The 27,196-nt window shown below is 39.1% G+C and overlaps 4 protein-coding genes across 5 annotated transcripts; all 4 read left to right on the top strand.

Moving 5' to 3' along the window:
* The first annotated feature begins 1,268 nt into the window (after positions 1-1,268).
* Positions 1,269-5,985, top strand: si:ch1073-15f19.2 (T-cell surface protein tactile). The gene is made up of 7 exons (XM_005472248.4): positions 1,269-1,479; positions 1,689-2,027; positions 2,471-2,580; positions 2,675-2,831; positions 4,274-4,723; positions 5,310-5,412; positions 5,633-5,985. The coding sequence occupies exons 1-7, from the start codon at positions 1,398-1,400 to the stop codon at positions 5,760-5,762; spliced, it is 1,371 nt and encodes a 456-aa protein (XP_005472305.1). The 5' UTR covers positions 1,269-1,397; the 3' UTR covers positions 5,763-5,985.
* A 1,118-nt stretch (positions 5,986-7,103) lies between these two features.
* On the top strand, positions 7,104-12,857 carry LOC100701189 (uncharacterized). The gene is made up of 6 exons (XM_003446894.5): positions 7,104-7,207; positions 7,994-8,101; positions 8,192-8,234; positions 8,440-8,564; positions 9,180-9,238; positions 10,567-12,857. Exons 1-6 carry the CDS (start codon positions 7,204-7,206, stop codon positions 11,050-11,052), a joined length of 825 nt encoding a protein of 274 aa, XP_003446942.1. The 5' UTR covers positions 7,104-7,203; the 3' UTR covers positions 11,053-12,857.
* A 2,036-nt stretch (positions 12,858-14,893) lies between these two features.
* timm10b (translocase of inner mitochondrial membrane 10 homolog B (yeast)) lies at positions 14,894-16,874 on the top strand. 2 transcript variants are annotated; one of them, XM_005472247.4, is made up of 4 exons: positions 14,894-15,016; positions 15,103-15,218; positions 15,297-15,392; positions 16,093-16,874. In XM_005472247.4, the coding sequence occupies exons 2-4, from the start codon at positions 15,192-15,194 to the stop codon at positions 16,576-16,578; spliced, it is 609 nt and encodes a 202-aa protein (XP_005472304.1). In that variant the 5' UTR covers positions 14,894-15,016; positions 15,103-15,191; the 3' UTR covers positions 16,579-16,874. The 2 variants fall into 2 exon arrangements, with proteins under 2 accessions (XP_005472304.1, XP_005472303.1); XM_005472246.3 differs by having other exon boundaries at positions 14,950-15,218; positions 16,093-16,589; positions 16,624-16,874.
* A 2,266-nt stretch (positions 16,875-19,140) lies between these two features.
* ilk (integrin-linked kinase) lies at positions 19,141-26,297 on the top strand. Its single transcript, XM_003446810.5, has 13 exons — positions 19,141-19,295; positions 19,703-19,837; positions 21,713-21,878; positions 22,202-22,297; positions 22,489-22,585; positions 22,685-22,768; positions 22,857-22,942; positions 23,030-23,139; positions 24,601-24,728; positions 25,020-25,141; positions 25,229-25,328; positions 25,563-25,693; positions 25,791-26,297. The coding sequence occupies exons 2-13, from the start codon at positions 19,749-19,751 to the stop codon at positions 25,938-25,940; spliced, it is 1,359 nt and encodes a 452-aa protein (XP_003446858.1). The 5' UTR covers positions 19,141-19,295; positions 19,703-19,748; the 3' UTR covers positions 25,941-26,297.
* The last annotated feature ends 899 nt before the right edge of the window (positions 26,298-27,196 follow it).

Below are 27,196 nucleotides of genomic sequence, written 5' to 3'. Positions count from 1 at the left end.
TTTTGGGCACTCCAGTGATGTTGCAGCTCTGAAATATGGCCAAACTGGTGGCAAGTGGCATCTTGGCAGCTGCACGCTTGACTTTTCTCAGTTCATGGGCAGTTATTTTGCGCCTTGGTTTTTCCACACGCTTCTTGCGACCCTGTTGACTATTTTGAATGAAACGCTTGATTGTTCGATGGTCACGCTTCAGAAGCTTTGCAATTTTAAGACTGCTGCATCCCTCTGCAAGATATCTCACTATTTTTGACTTTTCTGAGCCTGTCAAGTCCTTCTTTTGACCCATTTTGCCAAAGGAAAGGAGGTTGCCTAATAATTATGCACACCTGATATAGGGTGTTGATGTCATTAGACCTCACCCCTTCTCATTACAGAGATGCACATCACCTAATATGCTTAATTGGTAGTAGGCTTTCGAGCCTATACAGCTTGGAGTAAGACAACATGCATGAAGAGGATGATGTGGACAAAATACTCATTTGCCTAATAATTCTGCACTCCCTGTAAACACCAAGCTCCTTTTTTTGTGTAGCTGACAGCTGGTAACTGTGCAGGGGCGGATCTAGCAAAGCTTTTGCCAGGGGGCCAGGTAGGGCATTAACAGAGAAAGGTGGACATAAAGATATACTTTTCTTTCTTACTCTCATATAAAATATTTAGCTTTTATTAAATAGTTATCTGAATCTCACAACCAAAGTTTGTATAATAATACACAAGATTGGCTGTAGACCATTGTTCATAATTCAGAACACTGTGTAGAAATAACAAAAAACAAAAAGTGAATGCATGTGTGAAAAGTGGTCTATAATGTAATGCTTCAAAGCGTGTTCATGCAAACATTGTCGGGTCTGCCGTGGTACAATGGGACTTCTGCTCATGAACCTGTGTGCACAGCGTCTGCAAATCGGCGCTGTACGAAGTAACTTCATCTTTACACAAAACTGTAAGCTGTCATCTGTGAAGCGTGAGCGGTGTTTGTTTTTACCATAGTTCATGGTGGAGAATGGCTGCTCTTCTGAGTTTTGCTGTCTGTAGCCGTATGAATGGCAACTACAGTGATTAGCAGCGGCATAGGCACACATAAAATTTCTTCTGAAATTTTCGCTTTCTAGTTCTTGTTAAAATGATATGAGTCTGACTCTTGTTAGTTAGTCCTGACAAAAAGGAGAAGTGACTGAAGCACATGCTATTGCAAATGTATGCTTTGCACCAGGTTCTTTTTACCACAAGCTTCAATAATACAAGAATGAGTCACTGTCTCTATGCGACTTCCTGTAAAGATAGGCCATCCTGTCTCGCAGTTTCGCCCCATTCTTTAACCTCAGTTGACATTCTACTCTTTCTGCCTTTCCTGAGTGCCTCAATCAGGCTCGATGGATACAGTCTGATTCGTCGTAATGAGTTTGGGGACCTCAAAAATGGCTGGAAATGCATGGGGAATAGTTTTCTGTCTTCTACATCTTGCTTCTACTATTCAAGGTAATTCTGGATATCCACGTGTTTTTGAGGGGTTATGATATACTGGCAAAGATTGATATTTATCATTAGTTTTGAAATACGTTTTGGCTTCTGGCGTGACAAGAAGCCTGCACCCCAGCAGACTGCAGTCTATATGATCAACTTCAAAGTGTAAGTGATTTTGTCTCCTGACTTTTGTCACTTCTAACACTATCTGATGTGTCTGACAGGGATCCAGGGGGCTGAGTTGTTCCATTATGAAAAGATGGAAGCTGTAGTGGGCCAGAGTGTTTCCTTACCCTGCACTGTAAAAGGTCCTACTGATAACAAGATTGTCAGTATTGAATGGCGTAAGAAAAACACAAAGCTGTGTGTGTACAGCCAATCTCATGGAATCCATCTATTCTGGAAAAATATTACCGTCCAGATTGAGAAAAAAGGTACAGATGCACTGGGTTCCCATCTAAAACTTTTTGATGTGAAGAAATCGGATGAAGGCATCTATGTTTGTGACATGGCCACCTTTCCTGACGGATCCAAAAAGGTTGAAACACAGCTAATAATCAAAGGTAAGAGAAACTAGTACGCACAAAGCCATATCTAAGTACCTAAACCAGACTTTGTAGACCACCCAGGATTTAATATTTAAATAGAAATACACAACATCTTTCTATCTAATGCTGTATTGCATATATTTCACATTACTTGTGGTTGCATCAGAGCACTCAGTCTCTGCCAATCTCAGCAGTTATTTACCGCTCAGCAAATCCAAGTAAGAATGAAAAGAACACATTTAGGAGCTTTGCTAAAAGACACAGTTTTCTTTTTCATATTACTTGTCTCATAACACACGACACAATACACTCTTCTGTTCAGCTGAAGGGATGTTGTGATCACAACAGTGGCAGAAGACATATTACAAAATGTGCTTTTCACATCAGTCAGTCGGTTGATTTTTTTTTTACGTTTTTTGTGTGAATAAATCTAATTAATCTCATGCTTTCCTCAATAGATGACATTAAAATAACGTGTGATGTGAATGGCACTGTTGAAGTCCAAAATGGAGAAAATGTGACAATTCGCTGCAGATTATTTCCAAATGCAGAGTACAACTGGACCAAGGTAAAGGAAATGTGGAATTTGAAACTGAATTTAACTCTGACATCTTTTCAAAATAAAAGGTTTTTATGTGCTACATAATCATGCTTTGCCCCAGAATGATGAACTGTTGTCAGAGACTGAATCTCTGGAGCTCGTGAGGGTGACTGATGCTGATGCAGGGGTTTATACACTGACTGTCAACACAGGAAGCAAACGTGTGCATGAAGAGTTTGTGGTCACAGTGCTAACGACAACCACAAGTTTAAAGACAGGTGAGCGTCTTCAGTTCATTGCTGCTGTTTGCCTCTTTGTGTCATACTCAATTTCATCTTTTCCCGAGGGCTGGATTAGCAATCTAGTAGAGGGCCCAAGAGACTGAATGACTTAATAAACTGCACTGGACCAGAAAGCTGATACTTGAACTTTTGTTATTATACTGTAGCTCACTCAATTTTAATTTTTAATTAGCTGAAGGAAAGGCGAGAGATTCAAAGGATTGTGACGCTGCCAGCCATGTTATGAGAATGTGGAAGGAACTAGGAATAAATTGGGAACTACTAAACTAAAAAGAAAAAGAAACTCAATTATTTGCTTTAAATCGGTTGTCCATTGGGATTTGAAGGAATACTGAAATACACTCAGCTAAAACATAATTCAAAAGTTTAAATTACAATACAACCAAACAGCATGTGGTCTGCCTGCCACCACTGGTTAAATAGTTTGATGGAGCGCTGTGAGCCGGCTGTGCTCAGTTAGGAAAATAATCCCCAGTTGTCTACTTTTTCATCCTTTGTAGACGCTTCTCATGAGAATTTGAATACGTGACAAAAAAAAAACAAACAGAAGCCACACAGACGTCACAACTTACTTCCCGTTCTTTCATTCTATGTTTCAAACCACAAGCACAAACACACAAATACAACGCACTGCACACTATAACAGTATCTCAACACCAACTATGAATCATGATATGGGGTAAGAGCACAGTCTGTTGGTCAGATTGGAGTAGTACAGCAAATGTAGGACTGAAAATATTGAAATAGGTCACAATTTCCCTTAGCTCTGAACTGAATTTAATAGAAATGCGCATTATTAAACTATGGCATCTCAGTTGTGTCTAATTGAACATCAAACCTCTCTGTTTATATACATCAGGGTAGGCACGGTAGCATTCAAATTGACATACAGAAGAGAAACTGTCCTAATTAAAAAGGAACACCTGTACATTGTACTATTGATATTGCAAATTCATGCCCACACCGTTACCTCATAAATCTGTGCCCAAGGCTCCAAACTCTAGATACTTGAAATATTTTAGCTGTATTGATTATGCATATTCTCCCGAATGCCAACATGAGCCGTGTTTTAATGATGTATTACTCTTCACTGGGTAATTTAAAGTTTTCGTCGACTATAATTATAATCCCTACTCTTTATGCAGGTTCAATGAATAGCTTTACATTTGGGAAATACATTGAACGCACAGCTCTATATCTCATATGAAATATGAAGCTCTGACCTTAAAGTTTGAGTGTTGGCGAGCAAGCAATTAAGTTTATTTCCCAATAGATTGAACTATGTTGTAAACAGTAATGCAAGCTAGCATGATTCTAATGTGATGGATAGACTACAGATTTCTACAATATGAAGACACAACCAATCTGTGCAGTACATTCTGATAACAGGATTATTTCTTCTTTCACTGTCTTGACAGTGTCACCACAGGGTTCGACTGAATCAGCAGGCATCAGCTTTACAACATCACCAACCCCTGAGCTTTCAACCCACACAGATCGGACCACCTTCATTGCTACAAACGCTCCAAACACCACAAATGTTACAATCACAGCTGATGAGCACATAACCTCTTTTACAAATTCTACACACATCACTGTCACAGCATCCCCTACCACACACTCTTACACCCAAGATTTGCTCAATACGACTGTCCAGAGGACAACAGAATCAGGCGATCCTAGCACAATGTTGACCTCAACGCAAGAATCGGCCAGTGATGAGACGAGGAATGAGACTGAGGTACATACAGAGCAACCAGAGGGCATTTCCTCAGCAACGCCAGAAGAATACAGCACCACAGGAAACATTCTTAAAAATCCTGAAACACCTTCATCTGGAGATAAAAATGGAGCAAATGAAAATAAGGGTAAGGTTTTAAAACTGCAGTATTTTACTTTATTTACATCTAAACATATATTGGTACAATGTGAGAATTTTTTTATACATTACCAGTCTGCCTCTAGCTCATTAGTGATGCTATTAGACCATTCTGCAAATTTTCTTTGGGGACTACCAACAAAGTGAGTACTTTTGTTTGTGAATATCAAGGCAAGGTCACAGTGTTGGGAAAAAAAATTGCTTGAAAACAGGCAAACAGCAGATATAAATGCTCAAAAGGCAAAACCTGAAAAGCCAGAGTTTCTTTGCTTTCACCATCTGCATCTTCATCATATATTGCTCAGCCTCTGGCTAGAGGCCTTTTCCAGGTAGGAAACTCATTAAGGGGAGCATCTACTTCTAGGGATGCTGCATGACAAACTGAGGGGGAGGATTGTAAGACACACTTCTCTGCCTCGAGGCAGAAAGTTTCCACGTTGTAGCTTTACATTTATTATCAGTATTTGTTGAAGTTTGCTCGGTTTCACCAGAGCAAGACAATCAATATGTTAGAAACTGCGGCTGTTGCTGTACAAAAAAAATCACATTTTCCCTTCTCGCAATGTGCTTCTTAGATACGGCACCGATTCATCTGTTGTTGGTGGTAATCATTGTTGTGGTGCTGGTATTGATCGCCGTGGCTGGCTTTCTCTTTAGAAGACAAGTTATAAAAACCAGGTAAAACCCTTACTATCTATGCATTCAACCGTCCTCCACACCTGCTCGCACAGGGTCATGCACTGGGTGACCCTCAATGACCTCAAAAATATTGATATCTGTCAAATTTTCCAGTAGACACACATGACCTACAATACATACCTCCACATGCTTTCTGGATTCAACTAACTGTCTAACAATGCCACAAGTCAATATTTGTACTCTGACTCTGCCTTTGTAGGCTGGATTCGCCGCCTTCGTTCAAACCCCCTCCACCTCCAGTGAAGTATACAGCAATAAGACACAGCGAGACTCTGACAGAGTCTTTTCCCATTTCGAGGTGCAACTCTTTAACAGAGACTCAAATATGAATGACTCAAATTTTGGTCCTCTCTTGGTCATGTTAAAAGTTACAGAATGAGGTTATTTTTACTCATTACAAACCAGTCACAGGAAATTTTCCAAATGTGGCTCTGTCTATATACTTTGTGAATTTTTATGTTTGTTTGTTTTTTTGTATAAAATCCACCCAAATATATGAATAGCTGAAAATGAATGCATATTAAAGTTCATTAAACTGACTTTTAAACTGTGTTTGTGTTATTTACTTTTTTCTTGTGACATTGTTTCAAATATTGTACTGCTTACTCTATATACTACTGATTATTACACAGCGACAGAACTTCATGAAGTGTACTTTCTATAGTTTCTTCATATCTTTTAAAGGAATGCTGCTTCTGCTGTAATACTTCATTCATTAGTGTGATGAGGCATTTCCTGCCCAGAAACCCAAGGACTTTCTCTAATTTAGCTCAGTATGTTTAGTTGATGCGACAATGTTACAAATGTCTTAATATCAAAGACCCCTGTTGTCCACAGGTACCGCAGAGTGACAATCATGATCACAAAGCAGGGCTAAAACCACAAACCACACGGGCTTAATGGCTAAAAGAAACATAGCAACCACTTGATGAAAGAAAATATGAATCAGTACAGGTTTCATAAACATTAACAAGTCAAGTTCTCTGATGTTTTTTTAAAATGATTAAAATGATTTTTTTATAATGATTTGCTAAGTTTTAATGAGCAATTTAAATGGATAATGCTTTTATTTATTTACCCATCGACATTTGTGTTTATCTGCCCTGCAGACACTCACGTATGTAGTTGTTCTGGGAAACTTTTCACAACTGCATTTTTTTTTTCTTATTTTCCAACCACAACAGCTAAACCACAAAGCGCTACGTCTATGCAAGATTTAAATTCTTGATATATGCATAGCATACGTAACAATTGCATACAGCCGACAGAACAGCATAAGTAAATGTGAGCTTATTGTTCACGACCACATTGTGGTTTTCACCATTTGTCGACTCTGTATTTCTTTTTTTATTTTTATTTTATTTTTTAATTCTAACATTGAGAGCAGAGCAGTCTGTGGGAAATTCTCTGTTTTCTTATTGTAGATTGTTTTTTACTGTATTTGTTTATAACTGTGACAAACAATATTAAAGTTGCTATCGTTTCTAAACTGTTGTCATGCTTATACTATAATACAGCAATCTATATGAAATTATTCTGTATCCCACTGTAGTGTTGAGACTGCGTGCCTCAGAATGAGGTTACTTTGCTTCCTGTTTGTAACTGAAGAACATTCAGTTTTCAAAGTACCGTGATACCAGCGAGGTAACAGAGGGAGGGTAAAAATAGACTACAGTGTTGAGCATCTCACTGATTAAACAACGTGATGCCCTGTAACCTGAGAGCATTCGTATCAGACAGAGAACACATTTTCTTCAAGACGGCTGGAATATGGGTAGGATCTGAAGACCTTTTAGAAATTTTAAAGTTATATATAGGTGTTATATCTATAATATATAGATATAGATATATAGATATATAGATAATATGTATATTTCACAGCATTATTCATATCTCACATACTTTGTATATCGCTAAGTGTAATTCTGTACAAATTGCTATTTACCAGAATACTAGAAAAATATTTTTCTGGTTTCAAGAGTATGTTATGAATGTGGCAGGACAAAAGATAAAAGTCAAAACTCCAGGCTGACTGAGTTAGTACTCATAACTATGTATATATGTATGTAATGGTATGGTTCTTTGTCTACAGTAGTTTAGCATGTTGTGCCTGTTGGGTACATGGCAAAAGCATTTTAAGTAAATTTGTCAATAATTTCTAGTTGTGAACAAAGCTGAAAGGGAAAGATTACTTTTGAAAAGCAAACCTACGACGCTTCGCTTGTAGAAACACATGATAGTTACACTCGAAGCTGTATACGCTAATAACTTTAAAGTAGCCAAATCAGGCTTTAAAGTATGCAAGGTCGTAGTTTTCTTAAAAATTCTCCTCTTCACCATCAGTGATTGGATTTGTCCAACAATGTTAAAGCATCTAATTGTTTTCAGAAAACATGCTAGAATAATTTCATTTTTTGATACTGTGATGTATAGAAAAGGGGTTGTAATTTTAATGATAGTGAAAGCAAACAAATAGGTCTAAAATATGAACACTGAGTTCTAAAATGTGTCACTTTTCAAGTTTGTAGATATTAATGGTCATTTTGTTTTTGTCTCTTAGATCCTCAAATGCTATACGTAGCCTTGGGGCTGCTATCTGTGGCCTTGTCGATCTCTTTATGCCTCAATGTGATCTTCTGCATCAAGCGAAGAACTATTTTGTGCAGAGGTAAGGTAATATGTAATCTAAATGTATTCACAGTTATTTCTAACACACTCTTTACTTTCTCTAAATTTGCAACATATTTTATTCACACAGAAAAAAATGGGTCCTGCTGCCCCCACACTTCTGAAGAAGAAACGTATGTTTTTTAATATATTTTTTTAAATGGGTTTAAACATGTTCTTGTTGGCAATGTATTATTTAGTCCAACAGACAATACTTGAATGTAAGTAAAAGTAATATATCCTGGAGTATTTTCATTTTATTTTTTGATATAATTAGAATATGCAAATAGCATCACATTGTTTAAACAAACTGTCCAAATGTTCTTTCATATTTTGAAGCCTGTCACACAATGAAGGGCATTATTTTCATGACCTTAATCATCAAGAGCAGAGGGAAAATCCCCACAATCATCATGAGCAACAGGAAAATCCAATCTATGGCAACATCAGCACAGAGAGAAGAGGTGAGTGTGTCTGCTTTCTGACTCGTTTCGAGAAAAACAAGACAAAATCAGTGCGTTAGCATTAAGAAAGACTTGTATAGCTTAATGTATAACTTTGTATGGTTTGTTGATATATACAAAAACATTTTGGCAAAAACAAACATGGAAAACATGTTTTAATATGGACTAAAACTTCATGGATTCACTTAAAGTGCATTTAACATGTGCAAATTTGCCTTAATTGTACAACCCCCCAATTGTTGACTTATAATTTAGTTGTCTTGTTATTAGTACTCCGTCCGAATGTTTAACCCTGTAAGACCCAACCCATCAAAAAATAGCCAGAAAATTCTGATTTTTTGGAACTGAGATGTTTATTAGCCCTTATAACAAAATCCACAATTTTTTTTCACAATATCGTGTTTTGTATGATATATTTTTATTATAGATTTAATGATACACTTAACTTTTTGTTAACAATGTTAATTTTAGACCAAAAAAACGTTTTGTGCAGAACATTTTGAAATTATGGCAAGTACTGAAGATGTTGATGAGGTCTCAGAAACTCATGTATCAAATATGATACAAAGGGCATTATAGTGTTAATAAAAGAACATTATTTGTGTTTTACTTCAGGTTCTGCAGAGGGTTGCTATGAGATGATGACCATGCAACGCACAAGAGAAAATAAGAAGGTAAGTGCTGTTCATAAGTTTATTCAAATCTATCTGCAAGTGTATTTTAGTGGATTTACATATTTCTATTACATGACCCAGTAAAGACTTTGAAATGCCCTAAGAAGACTGTCATAAATTAATAAAAAGCTCATTTAACTTCATCTTTATTTACAGAATTTCTAATAATTGCATAACTCACAGGTTCTTTGAAGTTCCTTTGAGTTGTCAGATACACTATACTGATGTACTGTTGTTACATACAGTATTCTGCACATTAATGTATGTGAATGACACTTTTAACTTGTTGACATAGATCTTCTGTCATTCTTACACTTCTTTCATTGATTACTTTATTTGCTGATGATGTGACTTATGAAAAACATATTAGTCATGTAAAATTAGCGCGTCGACTAATGGCGTTTTAAAAATGTGAAAGGATGACACATTAGGCTTCTGTGTCGGCGCTACTCAATTAAAGAAAAAATATCAAAATAATTACTGTTTGACACAGTTAGTCGCTTACTTTTAAAACGCTCATTTGTTGAGTGCTTGCGATTGTTGAATTTGAACAAAGACTTTTCATCATCTTGGCTAAACCTGTTACTGCCTGATGCTTTTAAGAGTGTACTGCTCTGAAGTAAAGAGGCGCGCTAAAATTATTACGAAAGACAAGAACAAAATTGCGAAATGGAATGCAGCACAATAACCATTTTACCTTATTTCCCATAACTGAAGATAAAATTATAACCAAAAATAACAGTGGATTAGTTGCCGTGCCATCCTTCTACTTTCTATTTTTTGTGGTGGTAGGAATTCATTTTACTTGTTTTTCACTTTGTCCTACTGCACACGATTTGCAGTTATGATTTCGACCAAAATCCACACTAAGTTCAGTTACATTGTTTCTTTTACAACCATTTTATAACCATTAAGGAGAATAAGATAGATACTATGACATAAAATGGACTTCAACTGTCAGTATTTCACACAGTATAATAATGTTCTGCACTGACTATCTGACTATACTCACGAAGTCAGCTCAATGTAAAACTAAATACTTACATCTTGTGCAAAAATACAACAGACAAATCAGTTGAACCAATGCTTACAGAACTGCTTTCAAAACGGAAGGCAACTGACACCAGAGACTCTTTGTGGTCAATAAAGCTGTGAACCAATGAACACAATTAAGCCTGAAGCCTTCTAAAAATAAACTCGACAAACTCAAGTATATGCGAACATACACAGGAGCCACTAAATAGGATGCAGAAACCGGTGCAGAGCGAAACAAAACCTGAAATCAATTTTACAATCAATCTATTTTTATCTGTGTTGTCTGAAACCAGCCTTTCCAGAATGACCTGAACTATGCCTCACTGGACCTGAAGACTGCAAAGAAACGAAAGAAGAAGCATCGCCATCAGCATAGCCAGTCACAGGGACGAAATCATTTCCCCGAACAGCAGTCAGTCCACCACACACCTCCTCTGAATACATTCTTGGAGGTGGATGCAGACATGGATGCTCATCTTCCGTCCAGAGACACCAGCACCATGGTTTCACACAGCAGCATCTACCTCAACAGTCAACAAATAGCTCAACAGACAGAGGAAATGGAAAGAGAAAAGAATCTGACACTGGAGAGGAATGTTGGTTGGAATAGTATGCGAAGGCGCGATGATGGAGGAGATCAAGAGAGTGAAGAAATGAAAGATGAACAAGAGTGTAACAATGGGAATTTATGTGAACAGCTTTCAGAAGTAGAAACCATTCAGAGCTGCACAGATCCTTTTATTGGTAACTTTAGCCAGGATGGTCACCAGCACGGTTAAACAAACATATCAAGTTTTACTGTTTCAAACTGTTTTGAACTGAAATCTATATCACCTGAAAAAGACTTTTTGGTTTTTATATTATTTTATTTTATTTTATTTGCAAAAAACAAACTACTGTCTATTACTACAGCTGTAAAATGAAACTACGTCATCTTCAATATTCAAACTGCTTGCAGGGTTGAGCAATTTCCTCTCCGAGGCAGACAAGATGAGGTCTCCTCATTGAGCAACAGAGGAAGAAAAGTGTACCTTTCATGCAGAGGGTGTAATAAATGTAAATAAAGCGAAAAGGAAACTCTTTGCGTGACATTTAGATGTCAAGGCCCATGTGGAAAATTTTCAGTTTATTGCAAAAGATGAGGAAAACACCAAATCATCACAGGCCATGGAAGAACTCTCACTGTTTTTATGTCTCATCATCATATATTACCAGATGTCTCATAGAAAGGTGTGAAGAAACTATATCTTACATTTGTTTTCCACGATGTGGGCGCTGGCTATATGCTGAGAGGGAATGTTTCACTGAAAAACTCGACATGCCTCAGCATATGTGAAACCGCCTCTCGATAATGCTTAGAGTGAAGATAACATTAACGTGAAGATAACGTTTAAAAAACAGTGAAGTAAAAACAAAAAGGGGGGGGAAACTTTAAGTGGGACATAAGTGATGACATTTTGCTTTCCCTGTGGGCACATTGCTTTGTTGTAAATGTCAACCATGTAGGATTTTACATGTCATGGTTATGACAATGGTCGTTACTTTAATAATCTATTGCACATATGAGCTAATTTGCCATCTGCTTAAATGATTATTTCCCTCACTGTAATCCCTTGGCAGGATAATTTACTGCCCTGCTATCTGCCGAGGGAATTGAGCTATGCAGTGAACTCAGCAGTCAGAAGCCTGCAGCCCACTCTTTGTTGACAGTTTTTCAATAGCTGACCATGGCCTACTTCCCCTCTATGGATTAAATTTTGGCCTTGGGCATTTTGGATGCAACTCTTGCAGACATATGGGAATGTCACAAAAAAAAACTTTTCACGGATAACACCGTTAGTAACTGTCATGTATGAGGACATAAAGGCAGTCATTTATACAGGATGTTTTTGCATATATATAGAAGTTGTTGTAATTAGAAGCAGTTTATAATTTATATATATTTTTCCCAAATGTCTGCCACAATTTTTAAGAATATGGGTATCAATCTTATACTGTAGCCTATTAAGTTGCACTGGGCATTTCCTGGGTTACTCTATAAATAAGTATGAATTGACAACTTAGCTTTTAGATCTATCGCAATTGTATAATTGAAAAAAGAGATAAAGCTTTTAATGTGCTCTGAAATCTAATATGACATGATGAGAAGCAAAAGGAAACGCACTCATCTTTACAGAGACAAAGGAAATTATACTGTTTTATACTATGCTCTTAGATTAAACATACACACCAAGTACCAAAGTTTATGACTGGGTTACAGTAAAGTATTAAAGGGAGGTTGACAATGCAGGAAATCATTCAACTACATAATGTCTTCATAATAATGATTTAAATAATTAAATGATTGTGCAGTCCACAAGAATGGCTCAGCCAAGCTGACGCTCATTTTGAGGGCCCTGCGGGAACTGTGTTTTACTGCTGACTTATCTTTCATCAAGTAGTAAGAAAATTTCCTTGAGGTACAATTTCAAAGGTATTTGTCTGTCTTTCAGCAAGGTTCTGCAAAAATCTGCAAAATTGCATAATGTGGCTGTGAGAAGACAGAAAATACAAAAGAAGATTAATTTTTTATTGAAAAAATAACGTAAAGTAAAAAAAGCATTTAATTAATAGCAATTAAGATATGACATTGGCCTTCAGTCTCACAGTACAAATTTGTGGTTGCATAATCACAACCCCTTAACGCCTAGTGTATCGTATTTGATACATACAGTTTTTTTGTGACTTTTTAAACTGTAATACCAGATGTAGCAATACAATACAAATGAAACACCATATATGGAAATTAAAATGTAATTAATTTATAAACAAATTTGTCAGATGGCTTAATAAACTCTCCGTTTTCAAGAAATTAGAATTTTCTGCCAATTGTTTCATAGCTCCGGCTTTAAAGGGTTAATTTCACCCATGAAAAAGCAATGCAGCAATTCTCTTTCAGCTTGTAGTCGGGCATGTGGTTTCTTTGTAAGATTGCTATCATTGTACAGTTTGCTTATGATGCCACATGTGACCTGCAGTAATTGGAACAGGTGTTATTTTTAAGTTGCTTATTTGTTTCATGTATATGTATGTGTGCGAAGAGAGCGAGAGGAGGGGGGATGAGATGAAACAAAGATTACCAGACAGATATGAAATATAAAGTGGGTTACACTGCAGCTTGTGAATTGTGCCTTAAACTTCTATAGTGCGTTTTGAACAACTGTTACTGTAAGTGTGACATTCAATAGAATAGTTCAGTAGATAGAAACAGCTCACGATCCAAAGCACACCACTGAAGGTGACTGCGGGAAAGGTTAATGCTGGACATCTTAATACAGAAAAGGCAGCATTTGGTGATGTCCATGGGTTCTGGACGTCAGGCAAATGTTGACATCCATCCAAGTATTACAAACTAGTCATAATTTCTTTAATTATGTTAGCTTGTTCAATTACAAAATACTTTTGAGCCTCTGAAAATGGGGGATTATGTATAAAAATACATGCAATTTTAAAACAATTAACACAATACTTTTGTTAAAGCACTTACGTTAAGGCTAAAAGTTCGCACCTCAGTGTAATCACATCTTGATTGTTTGATTTAAAACCCACTGTGGTGATGGACAGAGGCAACATTACAAAAAAAAGTACTTTGTTCAAAAACCTATGGACTTAACTGTGGGTTTTCTAATCTGTCCCACCTCCTTGTAAAACTGCTATTAGTCATCTAAATTTATTTGGCAATGGTTACAACGGACAAAGGTTATGATCATGGATAATCAATATTATTATGAACACGTTATTTTTTTATCTTTAATAATAATCTTGCTACTCAGACAGTTACAGGGGGAGGCCAAGTATACTGTTTTCAAAGAACATAACCTTATTTTGTATTATAAACAACAGAAGATATACTCAGTATTTCAACCTCATATACACAAATTATGCTAAAATTCTAACATTTGTAACTACTGCCATATGTAACTGATAACAATCTAGGATATTATTTTCAGTACATAAAGTACTTACCAGCAGATACAGTTGCACAAAAGAGTAGCAACCAGAGGCCTTAAAAGAAAGAAACAAATTGAAGGGTCAGTATTTTTAAGTAACAAGTGCCGCTGGAGTTTTTTTGTTTTGTTTTGTTTTGTTCTTTTTTAAAGAATGTTAAGTTCTTTTTAAGTCTCTATTTTTAAGTATTTTTTAAGTAATGATTACTCGCAAGTACTCATTTAAGTAATGAATGCCAACCAGTTCTTTAGAGAGAAAAACTAAATTGTAGCAAAGTGGTTTGTTCTATACTGAGGCAGTGAAGGGTCATATTATCCATTTGCGGCCTACCTGCAGAGACTGGCTAGCTTCTCGGCTGTTTTTCTCAAACTATGACAGGAAGCTCGCTCTTTTCTGTTATTATGTTTAAATAGCGTAGTTTGGTTACGACCTTGGTTACCTGCACGAACCTGAACAAACCATAAACTCAGGTCTTCCACCTTTCAGACGGCAACCCAACGCTATTATGTTAGTGAAATACAGTAGCAAACAGGCAGAGAGATTATGGTAGATAATTTACACGAAATATAAGAATGTATAACAAAAATTTAAAAAATAAAATAAAAACATCATGTTATCTTTCACTTTTTCTAACCAGCCGGAAATGGAAACTTTTTTTTTCACTGTGTACTGAAGCCTCTAGTGGGCGGAGACGATCTTCGTAACCAACATGGCAGCGTGCATGTGAATGTCATGCAGTTGCTACGAATTATTCAGGTGCGCTTATTTCAAATGCGAATATTACGTTGTTAAAGCCTATATGTGACTTATATCTTGTCGATTTGTACCGTCACCCAACCCAGACAGTCTAAACGTGGGATCATTTGTTCAGTGCCGCAGCTGATCACCGCTCATGCTAACATATTAGCTTAGAAGTAGACAAATTTCCACGATGGATCCTGACCAACAGCTGAGAAACGTAAGTCACTTTAAGTCACTGCTTTATAACCTAATCGGCAACACGGCTGGATGATGAGTGTGAGTGTATGTTTTTCAGCTGCGGGATTTTCTTCTGGTTTACAACCGAATGACTGAAATCTGCTTCCAGCGATGCAGCAGCAACTTCAACTACAGAAACCTCACAATGGACGAGGTAGGAAAAGCGAAGATCACAGTTACTGTGTCGGCTACGTATGTAGGTGATGCTGGTTGTGTTTGTTTTGCAGTGTTCTGCGTCTCATCACGATTTCTTTCAAGTGTTCTTCTTCTGTCGGCTGTTCCATTTAGGGGTCGCCACAGCAGATCGTCTGCCTTCATCTCACTTTACCCCTAGCATCGTCCTCTGTCACATCAACCCTCCGCATGTCCTCCTTCACTACATCCATGAATTTTCTCTGTGGTTAATGAATTTTCCTCTTTTCTTCCTGCCTACCGTCTCAACCGTCAACAAACTTTGTCCAATATATCAACTATCTCTCCTCTGCACGTCCAAACCTTCTCTACCTTACCCCTCATTGTCTCCAAATTGCCAAATCTAAGCTCTTCTCTGATGTACTCATCTCTAAATCTCTCCATCCTGGTCATGTTGCTTTAATGTATTTTACAAACACATTTGATGTTGTGTAACATCAAATGTTTCCCTGTGAAAGGGAAACTTTGTAGCATTCATAGGCCCTTACTGAATTACTCCTGCAATAAAGAAGCCAGCTTTATGTTGCAGCGCGAATATTTTCAGTCTAGTCAAACCACTAAAAATAGTCTCAGCCAGCATGTAGATAACACTTCTGCCTACTAATGCATATATACTGTGTGATCACAATATACAGTACCTCTGACTGCTGTTTGCCTTCCAGGAGCGCTGTGTGGACAACTGTGCGGGGAAGCTCATTCGCTCTAACCATCGTTTAATGGGCACCTATGTGCAGCTGATGCCTCGGATGGTCCAGCGGCGGATGGAGGAGCTGGAGAGCAAAGCTGCAGAGAATGCCAAGGAAGAGGCAGCATCTGGAGCTGCTGGGACTGAAATTTCAGCAACACATCATGCTCCCAACACCTCATCTCCACTTCCAGCTGAGCTGGATGCGTCTGTGTCCTCAGAACTCAAATTATCAGCTGCCACACCGCTCACTCCCACAAATGAAACGCTAAATGCTCCAGTGCTTGATAAAGCTGGCATTGGACCTTCATATACAGGAGGATTTTCTCAGCCTTCAGTAGCTGGTGGCCAGATTGATTCTGCCAGCTCTCCGCCACTGTTTACGTCATCTAAATCTACATACTTATCAGAAGATGCATGTAAATCTGAGAGCCTATCGGGACAAAAAGAGTCTAATAAATAGGGTATAGTTGATATCTTGTTATGAAACCAAATGTCAGCATTTTTTTTTTTTTTGCTTTTCCTTAGTCAGCAATAGATGAATCTAAAGTCAATTAATGACCATGAAAGGCATTACATGTTACAGGTTTGGCACAGTTATCGATCAAGAGCGTCATATGAGGAGGAGGAATGTCATTCATGATAGGAATTTCAATTGTGCAGTAATTTTATGGTGACTTCTTACACAGTAGTGAAAAAATTGTAAAAGGCTAACATTAAAAGGCTACCCATAAAAGGTGATGTTGTTTGCTAATGAGAGTTGTTTGACAGCATGTGTGTGTTTGTGTGCATCTGTACCTACAATTCAATTTTATTTATATAGTGCCAATTCATAACAAGAGTCGCCTCAAAGCTCTTTATATTGTAAGGTAAATACCCGAAACTATTAGAAAGAACCACCAACAATCACGTGATCTAAAAACAAGTGCTTGGTGACAGTGGGAAGGAAAAACTCCCTTTTAAAAGGAAGAAACCTCCAGCAGAATTATGCTCAGGGAGGAGCCATGACCAATTTGGGATGAGGGTAAAGAGAAGAGAACAAAGAGAGATGGGACAAAGGACACACTACAGGAGAAACAGAGTGAAACGGACTGAGTAAAAAAAGCAGGGGATTTCAGCAATAAATACATGATTGTCAATCAAAGCTCTACGGGGATCAATCCATCACATGCGTACACCTGGACTAAAGACCAATCTGGTGTTTACCCAGATGTGCTTAGCCAAGACAGATGTTTTGTGGAATTGCATAGTATAACAGTACAGCGTGTAGTATATAGTGTAAGTTATAAAATGAATAGGATGACCCTCCCTGAGAAATGACAGCAACCTTTTAAAACACAACAGCGACAGAACGTTACTTTTGTGGTTTGAAAACATTAAAGGCCATCCTGCCTTCATCCTGTTCAGGTGTCTGAACACAGTCGGGGGAACGCCACGTGCTCTGGCTTGTGTAGCTCTGAAGGCAGTTCACGACCTTTGTCACATATCATCATCTTCCCCTCCTCCCCATCATTTCCTGTGTTTGCACAATCAGTGTTGCACACCCTCTAAATCCTGAAGGAGAGCCGCAATAAACAGCCAGCAGCTGTGACAGTAAATAATTGAAGACGTTTGCATTCTTATGGCTGTGAATGAAGACGTTTAGTTCCAGTTATTGATGTTGTTTGGAGAAAATGGTTTTTGCCGCAATATTTCGCCACCCTGCTGCTGCAGAGAGGGAGCCAATGAGATTTACATTCCTTGTCAATAACAAGCTAGTTAAAACATGAGGGGATTTCACGTTGCCATATGGAGTTATTTGTCCTAAAAACACTAAGTAACTGAACAACATAAATCTTGCTGTTTATTTTTCAAGTTATAAATTGGCAAAAAAAAAATCTATCTAAGAACAAACAAGTTTATGAAACTATGACACTTTATAGTTTTAATTTGTATACATATATAATCCTGTTGTGATGCATTAAAATGTTATGAAAAGTCATAATTAGCCAACATTAATTACTGGTTTATTCTTTATTCTTCAACACAGTTTGAACTTTCTTAGATAAGCTTTCTTGTAATTTCTTTAAGTAGTCTTCAGGAACAGTTCTTGAGGCTTTTTGGAGAACATTCAAAGCTCTTCTTTGGCTGTTGGGTGCCTTTGATTCCATTCTCTGTCAACATGATCCCACACCGCTTCCCAATGTTGAGGTCCGAGCTCTGGGGAGGCCAATCCGTGACTGATAGTGTGGACTTTTCACCCGTGTTTCTTTCAGATACTGTTAATCTGCTGTAGCCCTGCCACTCATCATTTGTCCAGTTTCCTCAAATTTTAGCTAATGCCACCTTGATGGTGCAAAAATATTGTTTTACACCTGTCAACCTGTGTTATCTTTGGCATTTTGTGCGGAATCAGCTAAAAAAATGGGGACAAATTAGGTGGTTTTCCAGCTGGTGACTATTAACAAAGAGCGCAGAGATGCAGTTTAACATAGGCTCTTTGCTAACTTGTTATGTGTAGACAGAACTCTGGTTCATATCTTGAGTTTGGTGTCTTTTGTGTGCTTAAATGATTCACAGATCAGTGTTAAAATCCTCTGAAAATAGTCAGGTAGAAGGTCTGGACTAAAAATGGATGAAAAAGCAGCTAATGTCCTAGAATAAAGATAAACTTTGAAAGACACCCAGAAGATCTCTATAAGTGTTGCTTAAGAGCACTTAAAAAAATATGCAAGAAAATCTGGCTCCTTGGAAGCAAACAATAAAAAGAAATGAGAGGTGGCTCCAGAATTTTGCCCAGCCCTGTCAGTTAGTCTTTTCCTTACTTTAAATGTACAATCATTTCATTTTTTCCTAATAGGCTATTTAAAATACACCATTTTCTCTAAATTGGATGAAAAAAGAAAACAAAGCTGCCTGCGTCCTATTCAGCAGACTTCAGATCATCTAAATACCCCGCTTGCTTTTGCATCGTTGCGTTGCCTCCAGCAGGGGGCGCTGGTGCTTCGGTGTCCCGGGATATGGTTGCCAGTAGCGGACACCTCCTCGAACTTCTCCCCAGCAGTAGCCCACATCAGCTCTGAGGAGCGGGGCGTGGACTCGGAGCGACCATTCCCTGCTCTTAAATTTGAGGAGACGGCAGACTTTCGCGGGGGGAAAAAGAAACCAACAAGAAATCGATCGTTCAGCAGCTGGTAAAAGGTTTGAAAACTTTTTTTTCTATACAGTTCACACTTTTTCTAAACATACAACAAACCCGAGAAGCTTCGTTGTTGATTGAACTTGAACATTTTTTTACAGTAGTTTTCAAAGTGATCCAATAGGCCAGCCCATCCGATTCAACGGAGGCAGATGAAACCAAGAGGAAATGTGGGAGAGTTCAGCCACTTTATATTCCGCTGGCTTCTGGATATTTTTGCAGCAAATAGTGAATTTAACATTTTGATCATTTTTAAGGCCCCCACGGGCCTTAAAACTAGTCAGCCATCAGAATGGCGCTGATAGCAATCTAGATTCAAAAGTGAGTGATGTCTGATAATGTGCTGGAAGGTGTGCAAAGCTTTTAAGTGTGAGGGGGGGAAAGCCTAACTTATTAAAACCTCTTACAGGTTCTGTGATCCTGAGCTTAAACCAGGCAGAACCTGCAGCATACCCATGGATGACATCTTCACACAGTGCAGAGAGGGAAACTCTGTGGCTGTTCGTCTGTGGCTGGACAACACGGAGAATGACCTCAACCTGGGGTAAGCAGATAACTGTGCACACTCATTCAAACAGACAGGGCTTTGAAGAGGACTGCTGCTGGACTGTCTGCTGAATCCAGCTGTGATGTTGAAGCCTGTGCAACGAGACCTGGACTTTTAAAGAATTTGTATTAAAAGCAAATGATTCTTTGGTGTTTTTGTGTGCTGGTGTGCATTAAAAAAAAGGTGATCTTTGGCGCGTTGGAGCTGGTCACATAGTTTCCATATTGTTCTCGCTCTGCAGCTCCACGTACTGCTGAGCATCACTCAGCTGCAGTCTCTACTTTTTTTCCCCCCCCTGTTCTTCTTATGAGGTCATTTCCAAAAACTGCATATGGGTAATTCAGAGGAGGTTTCACAGTAACTTACGTGACTCAGGGAGCTTAAGTTTTGCCCCTCTAGAAGTGTGTTGTGTTTAAAAAAACCAGCTACTTTTAAAGAAGCCACACTTTTTTAACACTTTGGGATTAAAAGTGAAATCCAAACTATTACTGCCAGATGATTTTATATTAATCAAAGGGTGCAGCCCCGTCAACATCTGCCCTTTCCAAAAAATCTCGTTCCTCGAAAGGAGCAAGAAGACCTCACTGCTAAAGACCTCAGTTATCTCATTCTTTGGTCAGGCCATATATGTGCAGTTTGTTGACGTTGCCTCTGAGGGCTGCAGAGCTTCTAGCCAACCACGCAACAGCCAAGACCATTTCCTCTGTTTCAGCTCCATACAGGGCCAAGCCCTCGCCGACAGAGCTACCCAGACAGCTCTCTGCAGTCCCGCATAAACATTTGAGAGGCCACTCATTATGCTGGAGGCCTCCTTTTTGGCTCTTACCACGAGGAAGCTCAGCTATGCGGTCAGGCCTGTTTTTACCTTTAGAATGTCTAATAATGTGCAATTAAAGCGTCATGTGTCGGCGGGGGAAATGTGCTACATGTTAGTGGAATTCCTTTCCCTCTACATCTGGTACAAAAGGAAAGGGAACTTAGAAACAAACATTTTACCAAACAAACAAAAAAGCTGTTTCAGATCAGCCCCCTGGAAGCGTGTGACATAAAGAGACATGAGGAGAAAGAGAGAGAGAATGTGTAGCTCAGGATTCCACTGTGTTTTTTCCACCCTGTCATTCCTGAGTTTTTTTCTCTCTCTCTCTCTTCTGTTACTTTTTATAGCCCAAAGGGCTGGTTAGACTGTGCACTGTCTGTCCACACAGTGCTGGATCAGAACAGACAGAATGTGCCTAACTGGCATTTCACTTAAGTGTTAACCTAGTTCTCCAGCTACTTCCTACAGGCTGTACAAGCTCTCTTATGGTTTAGCGTTAAATAGAGTGAAGAGTTTGTGGCTTTGCAACGAGCTGCGAGAATCCCCAGCAGCTGCCTTGGGGTCAGGTAAAGCAAAAAGGGTGAAAGAGGGCCAAGTCACATGGAGGTGATATCCTGGGCTCCTCGCAGGCTGCCAGAGTGCTATGCAGTGCTGCGAGTGTTTGCGCCTTTACATATGTTAGCAGCTATTCCAGCTTGCACTGGCATTTTTATCACATGCCAGTCATCAGAGGAGTCACCAGAGGAGTATAGGCTGCAGGAAATGTGCAGTAGCGTGTGCTTAAGTCTAAATAAAGATTAGCAGTTGGTGTGTGTGTGTGTGTCTGCGTGTGAGAACCTGTGTGTCTCCGTGTCATAGAGGAAGCCACACATGTACATTTTTGTCAGAGGCCACCAGCATCCTCCTACATGCAGTTCAGCGAAACAAGAATGTCATCACCTCACAGTGACACACACCTCATCAAATGAATATATACTTGTCAGACTTTATATAGTAAGTTTACAGTAAAAGTATGTCTTCGTTGCTTCCCGTACTGTGCTTGTCCTGTGGCTTAGTGATGACCACGGCTTCAGCCCTCTCCACTGGGCGTGTAGGGAAGGGAGGAGCGGCGTTGTCGACATGCTCATCATGCGTGGTGCCCGTATAAATGTGATGAACCGGGGCGACGATACGCCGCTGCATCTCGCCGCAAGTCATGGACACAGAGACATCGTGGCCAAGGTAAACACACTCATATAAACTGTGAAGCACTTCTCTGCCCTATGTGAGCACTCAAAGCGCTTTATACAATACACTTTATACATTCACGCAGGCACTTTTTTCTACAGCTGAGTGCTTGCTATCTGACATTCACACACATTTACATACCGATCAGCTCAGAACAACTGAACCACCAACCTTCCAGTTAGCAGATGACTTGCTCTCCTGAGCCAAAGCCACCTAGTGTTGTTACACATTGGGTCTGTGTATATGTTTTTTTTGTGTTTTTTTTTAAGTGGGTGAAATCTTATTTATCATTATGCCCTTTTGTTTTTTAATGGCAGCTGATCCAGTGCAAAGCCGACCCCAACACAGTCAATGAGCACGGGAACACCCCGCTCCACTACGCCTGCTTCTGGGGCCAGGATGAGGTGGCCGAGGTGCAGTACTTTCCTATATACCCATACACAGACGCTCTGCCTTTACTTTAGTATTATCTCTTTGCTCCCTCTTCTGGTCAGAGATGATCACTGCAATCTTTTTCTGTGAAGCTCTTCTGCTGTAGTTTTAAGGAGAACACATTATCAGTATATAATCTGTGCACATTACATTGTTTGACCACTTTTTTTAGGACCTGGTAGCCAGTGGTGCCCAGGTGTGTATGTGCAATAGGTATGGACAAACACCTTTGGACAAAGCCAAGCCTCACCTAAGACAGCTGCTACAAGGTGCTACAAGGGACTATTTTTGGTTATTTTATCAGACAAGCAAGGTTTTTTGAAAAGGAAATAATTAGGCATTCTTCATTTTTGTTGTTTTCTTTTTAGAAAAGGCAGAGAAAATGGGCCAGAGTCTGATCAAAGTTCCATACAAGGAAACTTTCTGGAAGGGCACCATGCGGACACGACCCCGTGAGTAAAATTTATTTCACACGCTAGGGGCCAATCATCATATCAAAGCAGAATGTTTGCAATAACAGCTATGTTTTTGACCTTATAGGTAATGGCACCCTCAACAAGCAGGCTGGTATCGATTATAAGCAACTCTCGCTGCTGGCAAAGATCAATGAAAACCAGTCTGGAGAGGTTAGCTGCACTCTGTCTTTATTGCTGCGTGCCAGTCTTTTTCAGCTCCTCGGCTGTTTAACACCATGCCTTGCGCTCTGTTTGTAGTTATGGCAGGGTCGGTGGCAAGGGGACGAAATCGTAGTAAAAGTGCTACAAGTGAGAGACTGGACCACCAGGAAGAGCAGAGACTTCAACGAGGAACATCCAAAACTGAGGTGATTCAAATAACCACACTGTAGGAATGAAAAAGGTTATAGTGGTGGGTCTGGGGCAGCAGTGTTTCTGGTGGTATCCGCACAATGAATCGGTATTCCATTGCGTAGACTGTATATGAAAGATGGATCCAGCCATTGTTACAACATGCACTGGTTTGTAGAGTCATACTGACCATATTTGGACAATTGTATTATGAATTTGGGTTGGTAAACTGCACAAGAAGTCATCATATTTATCATACAGCTAAATATTCCAGGAGGCACTAACACTGCATGTATGATACAGTTCAGTGACTTAGTTTGGTGGTGTTAAATTCACACTGTATCTTGGGCCTAATAATGCATAATTGTAAGCTTTAAGCTTTAAATTAGTGAGTTTACATTAAAAAAACATATCCTGAGAATTTATCTTTATAATTAAATTCTTGAATTATGCTTGTTTCACCTCTGCAGATTGCTTTTCGTGTCGTGGATCATGTGCAAGCATCACAGGGTCACATGCTGTCAGTCTCTATGTTTATATAAACTGAGGAAAATACATTTGGTGCTGCAGTTTCTTATCTTGAGTCGGCTTAGCGTCTGTTTGAGTTACATAGAATCAATCGGCATTTGGCCTGGTGGCCACGCGCTGGTAAACACAGTTCTCGTGTAGAGCAGAGACGACTGCGATGAACCGCCGGTGAAGTCTGTGGTCAAAGATTAGCTAGGATGTTGTGCAGGATTCTTATGCAATGGAGGAGAGGACCCTTTATTTTTGCTAAGTCGGGCTCTACAGAAAACAGGAACCTCTTTTATAAGATGAAACCAGATGCTTCACAATGTGACTCAAGCGTTACCTTTTATTCCTGTTTGCTGTTATGAACTTATCGTGCAATAACCGTCAAACCATGCAGAACGTGTTAAGACGGGTCCAGGCGGGCCCACAGAATGACTTCAGCATTCGTAAGCATCCTCTGAATACTATTAAATCACCTGAGCGAAACTGCATTCCCATCTCCTCTACGTTTAATAAATTCTGTCATCCTTGGGATAAAATGACCAGAACAGAAGGTGAGAGAATCCTTTGAGCAGGTCAAATCAAAGAAACCTCACCAGGAAGGCTGAGTGCGCAGTAGGAAGGTCTTGGCTATGCTTGATGCAATCATCAAAGCACTGGTTATGCGTGCGCTGAAGATTAGAGGCAACATAAGCTCTTTCATGTACTGCAAAAATAGGTGACAGTGAAACGCAAAAACACTGCTGCTGGGCTTAACTTTAAAGGTGACACAAATGGTGGGGTGGTTTCACGTGGACTCACAAAGCATTCTCGTGATTCAGACCAAGCTTTGAGGCCATTTCTTCTCTGTTAGTCCCTTCTTATCCCAGACAGACCATCTTGAGCTTAGAATAAATAAGTATTTATTAAATAATATTTAGAAACACTTCACAATCTCTCTTTTTTTTTTTGTTGTGGCTTCGTAGGATTTTTTCTCACCCAAACATCCTACCTGTTCTTGGGGCCTGTCAGTCACCGCCATCCCCTCACCCTATAATCATTACCCACTACATGCCCTACGGATCCCTCTACAACATATTACACCAGGGCACCAGTAAGTCATTTGCCAATGTGTGCATGTGTTAAAATGAAAAGGCTCAAATTTGTCTTTTGTCCCAGCCTGAAAGTGCTAAGACAGCAGCAGGTTTGCCACTGTGGATGACGCTGTGTGGCTTCACACGTTACGGATAAAGAAATGTGCTTGTGCATGCGTCTTATTTCTCTCACGATCTCTCACTCTCCCCCATCTCACTCATTCATGCCAGCTGGTCAGTTAAGTCACATTTAGATGTTGGTATCATGGCACTTAAACCTCATATCTTCCCTCCGCCTTCTGTTCCTTCAGCTCTCGTGGTCGACCAGAGCCAGGCAGTGAAGTTTGCACTGGACATTGCCAGTGGCATGGCTTTCCTCCACACCTTAGAACCAATGGTTTCACGGCTTTACCTCAACAGTAAGCACATCATGGTGAGATGCCTTTCTGCTGTCTTTTATTTCATTAGATATCTGCATGTTTATTATCAGATGTGATCACGAGATGTAATTCATCTACAGATTGATGAGGACATGACCGCCAGGATAAGTATGGCAGATGCTAAGTTCTCCTTCCAGTGTCCGGGTCGTATGTACTCTCCAGCGTGGATGGCTCCTGAAGGTATTTATTCCCTTTGTTTTTTTCTTCTCGCTCACTCACTGTTCTCCTAATTCCCTCCTGCTTCCTGCTCACTAAATGCCTCCTTTGACTTTATGAGTCTTTCAGCCAGGAGGAAACTGCGCTGTATAATTTAGTACCAATTAAGAAGCAGTCGTGCTGTTTTACCTGGTAAAGTTACATAATGAAGATCCGAGTTATAGTGCTTATGTTTATGGGGTTTTTTTCTTTCTTCAGCTTTGCAGAAGAAGCCCGAGGACATCAACAGAAGATCTGCAGACATGTGGAGCTTCGCTGTGTTATTGTGGGAGCTCGTTACCAGAGAAGTCCCCTTTGCGGATCTCTCACACATGGAGATAGGCATGAAAGTAAGTCGACACAGTATTTATCTGCCCATAGGCTTCAACATTACATTACGAACACATGCAGCTTTTCTACTTAACAACACCCCCCCAATACAAACAGGTGGCTCTCGAGGGTCTTCGGCCGACCATTCCCCCGGGGATTTCACCTCACATCTGTAAGCTGATGAGGCTCTGCATGAATGAAGATCCAGCCAAGAGACCCAAGTTTGATATGATTGTTCCCATCTTGGAGAAAATGCAAGACAAGTGAATGCATGTGCATCAGTTCACCCACTTCCCTTTTCATGTTTAATCACCAAACCACTCTGTAGCATCACTTCCGTCATGTATCTGCCAAGGCACTGTAAATAATTCCAGGAACCACTTCAGCAACACACAGTTCAGACACTAATATTGTATTGCTCTTCTTCTATAAGTTAATTTCGGAGTTAAATGTTCTTTTAGGCTAAGCAGCTCTTTTGTAACGGCTGAGACTTGGTCACTGAAATGCTGGCAAGCTCTTTTTATGATCCAGCGTGGACTTCATTCAGTGAAATATGTATAGAATCAATTCTTTTATGCACACCACTGACTTCCAATGCAATAAATGTTTTATATTTATGACAAATGCTTGTTCGTTTCATTTGAGACATCGTTTTACTTTCATCACAGACGAAGCATTGTGACATTTTCACTTCTTAAAAATAGTTTTCACTACCTGGATGGGGTTTTGTTTATGTCACTGGGATTTAATGTCAATGATTGTTTCTATTCTTTTGTCTACGGAGGAAAATTCTTCAAATATTACACAATTGTCCACTTAAACTCATGTGGGAAAAAACAGATTTTGGTGGTTAAAGGGTCAAGATAAGTGACTTTACAGCCATGTTTTTGGTCTTAAGAATTCACACACTGATTTTGACACATGCCTAAACGCTATGATATTAAGATCAGCTTCACAAAAACCAAGATTACAATATTTTAACTAAGACTAGATGTGACGAAAGCATTTTTCCAATTTGGAAAAGTAACTAGAATAAAATAAAAAATAAGCAGGAAATCTTAATTTTAGTATTTGGCAGCTTATTTGGATGTGTTTAGTGAAACTTGGATATGAGTCAACTGCTTTCAAATGTTCCGTGTTTTTACTGTAATACTAAATTTAACCTCTGCCATATCTGCTCTTCATACGGTAACAATCAAGAAGACAAAACTAACACTAATACTTTCAAACAATAAAAACTAAACTAAAATGAGTAAACCCAATCTGGAAATTAACTAAAGGTAAACCGAATTTAAAAAATTAATAGATTCATAACGATGTTAGAAAAAACAAAGCTGCAATAACTATCAAAGACATCACGGTGTACTGCAAAAATGTTTCATATTTGGTTGGATTGGGAATCAGTGCCATTCATCTTGGTTGCTCTCACCTTAAAGTTAATAACTGTATAGGAATTTGAATATTTTGTTGCTTCTTTGCAATAGCCTCCATATTTCAGGTACATGTGTCATAATAGACTGGTA

The sequence above is a fragment of the Oreochromis niloticus genome, linkage group LG10 (assembly GCF_001858045.2).
Source record: "Oreochromis niloticus isolate F11D_XX linkage group LG10, O_niloticus_UMD_NMBU, whole genome shotgun sequence".
Classification (NCBI taxonomy): Eukaryota; Metazoa; Chordata; class Actinopteri; order Cichliformes; family Cichlidae; genus Oreochromis; species Oreochromis niloticus.
This window is presented reverse-complemented; position numbering and strand designations above follow the sequence as displayed.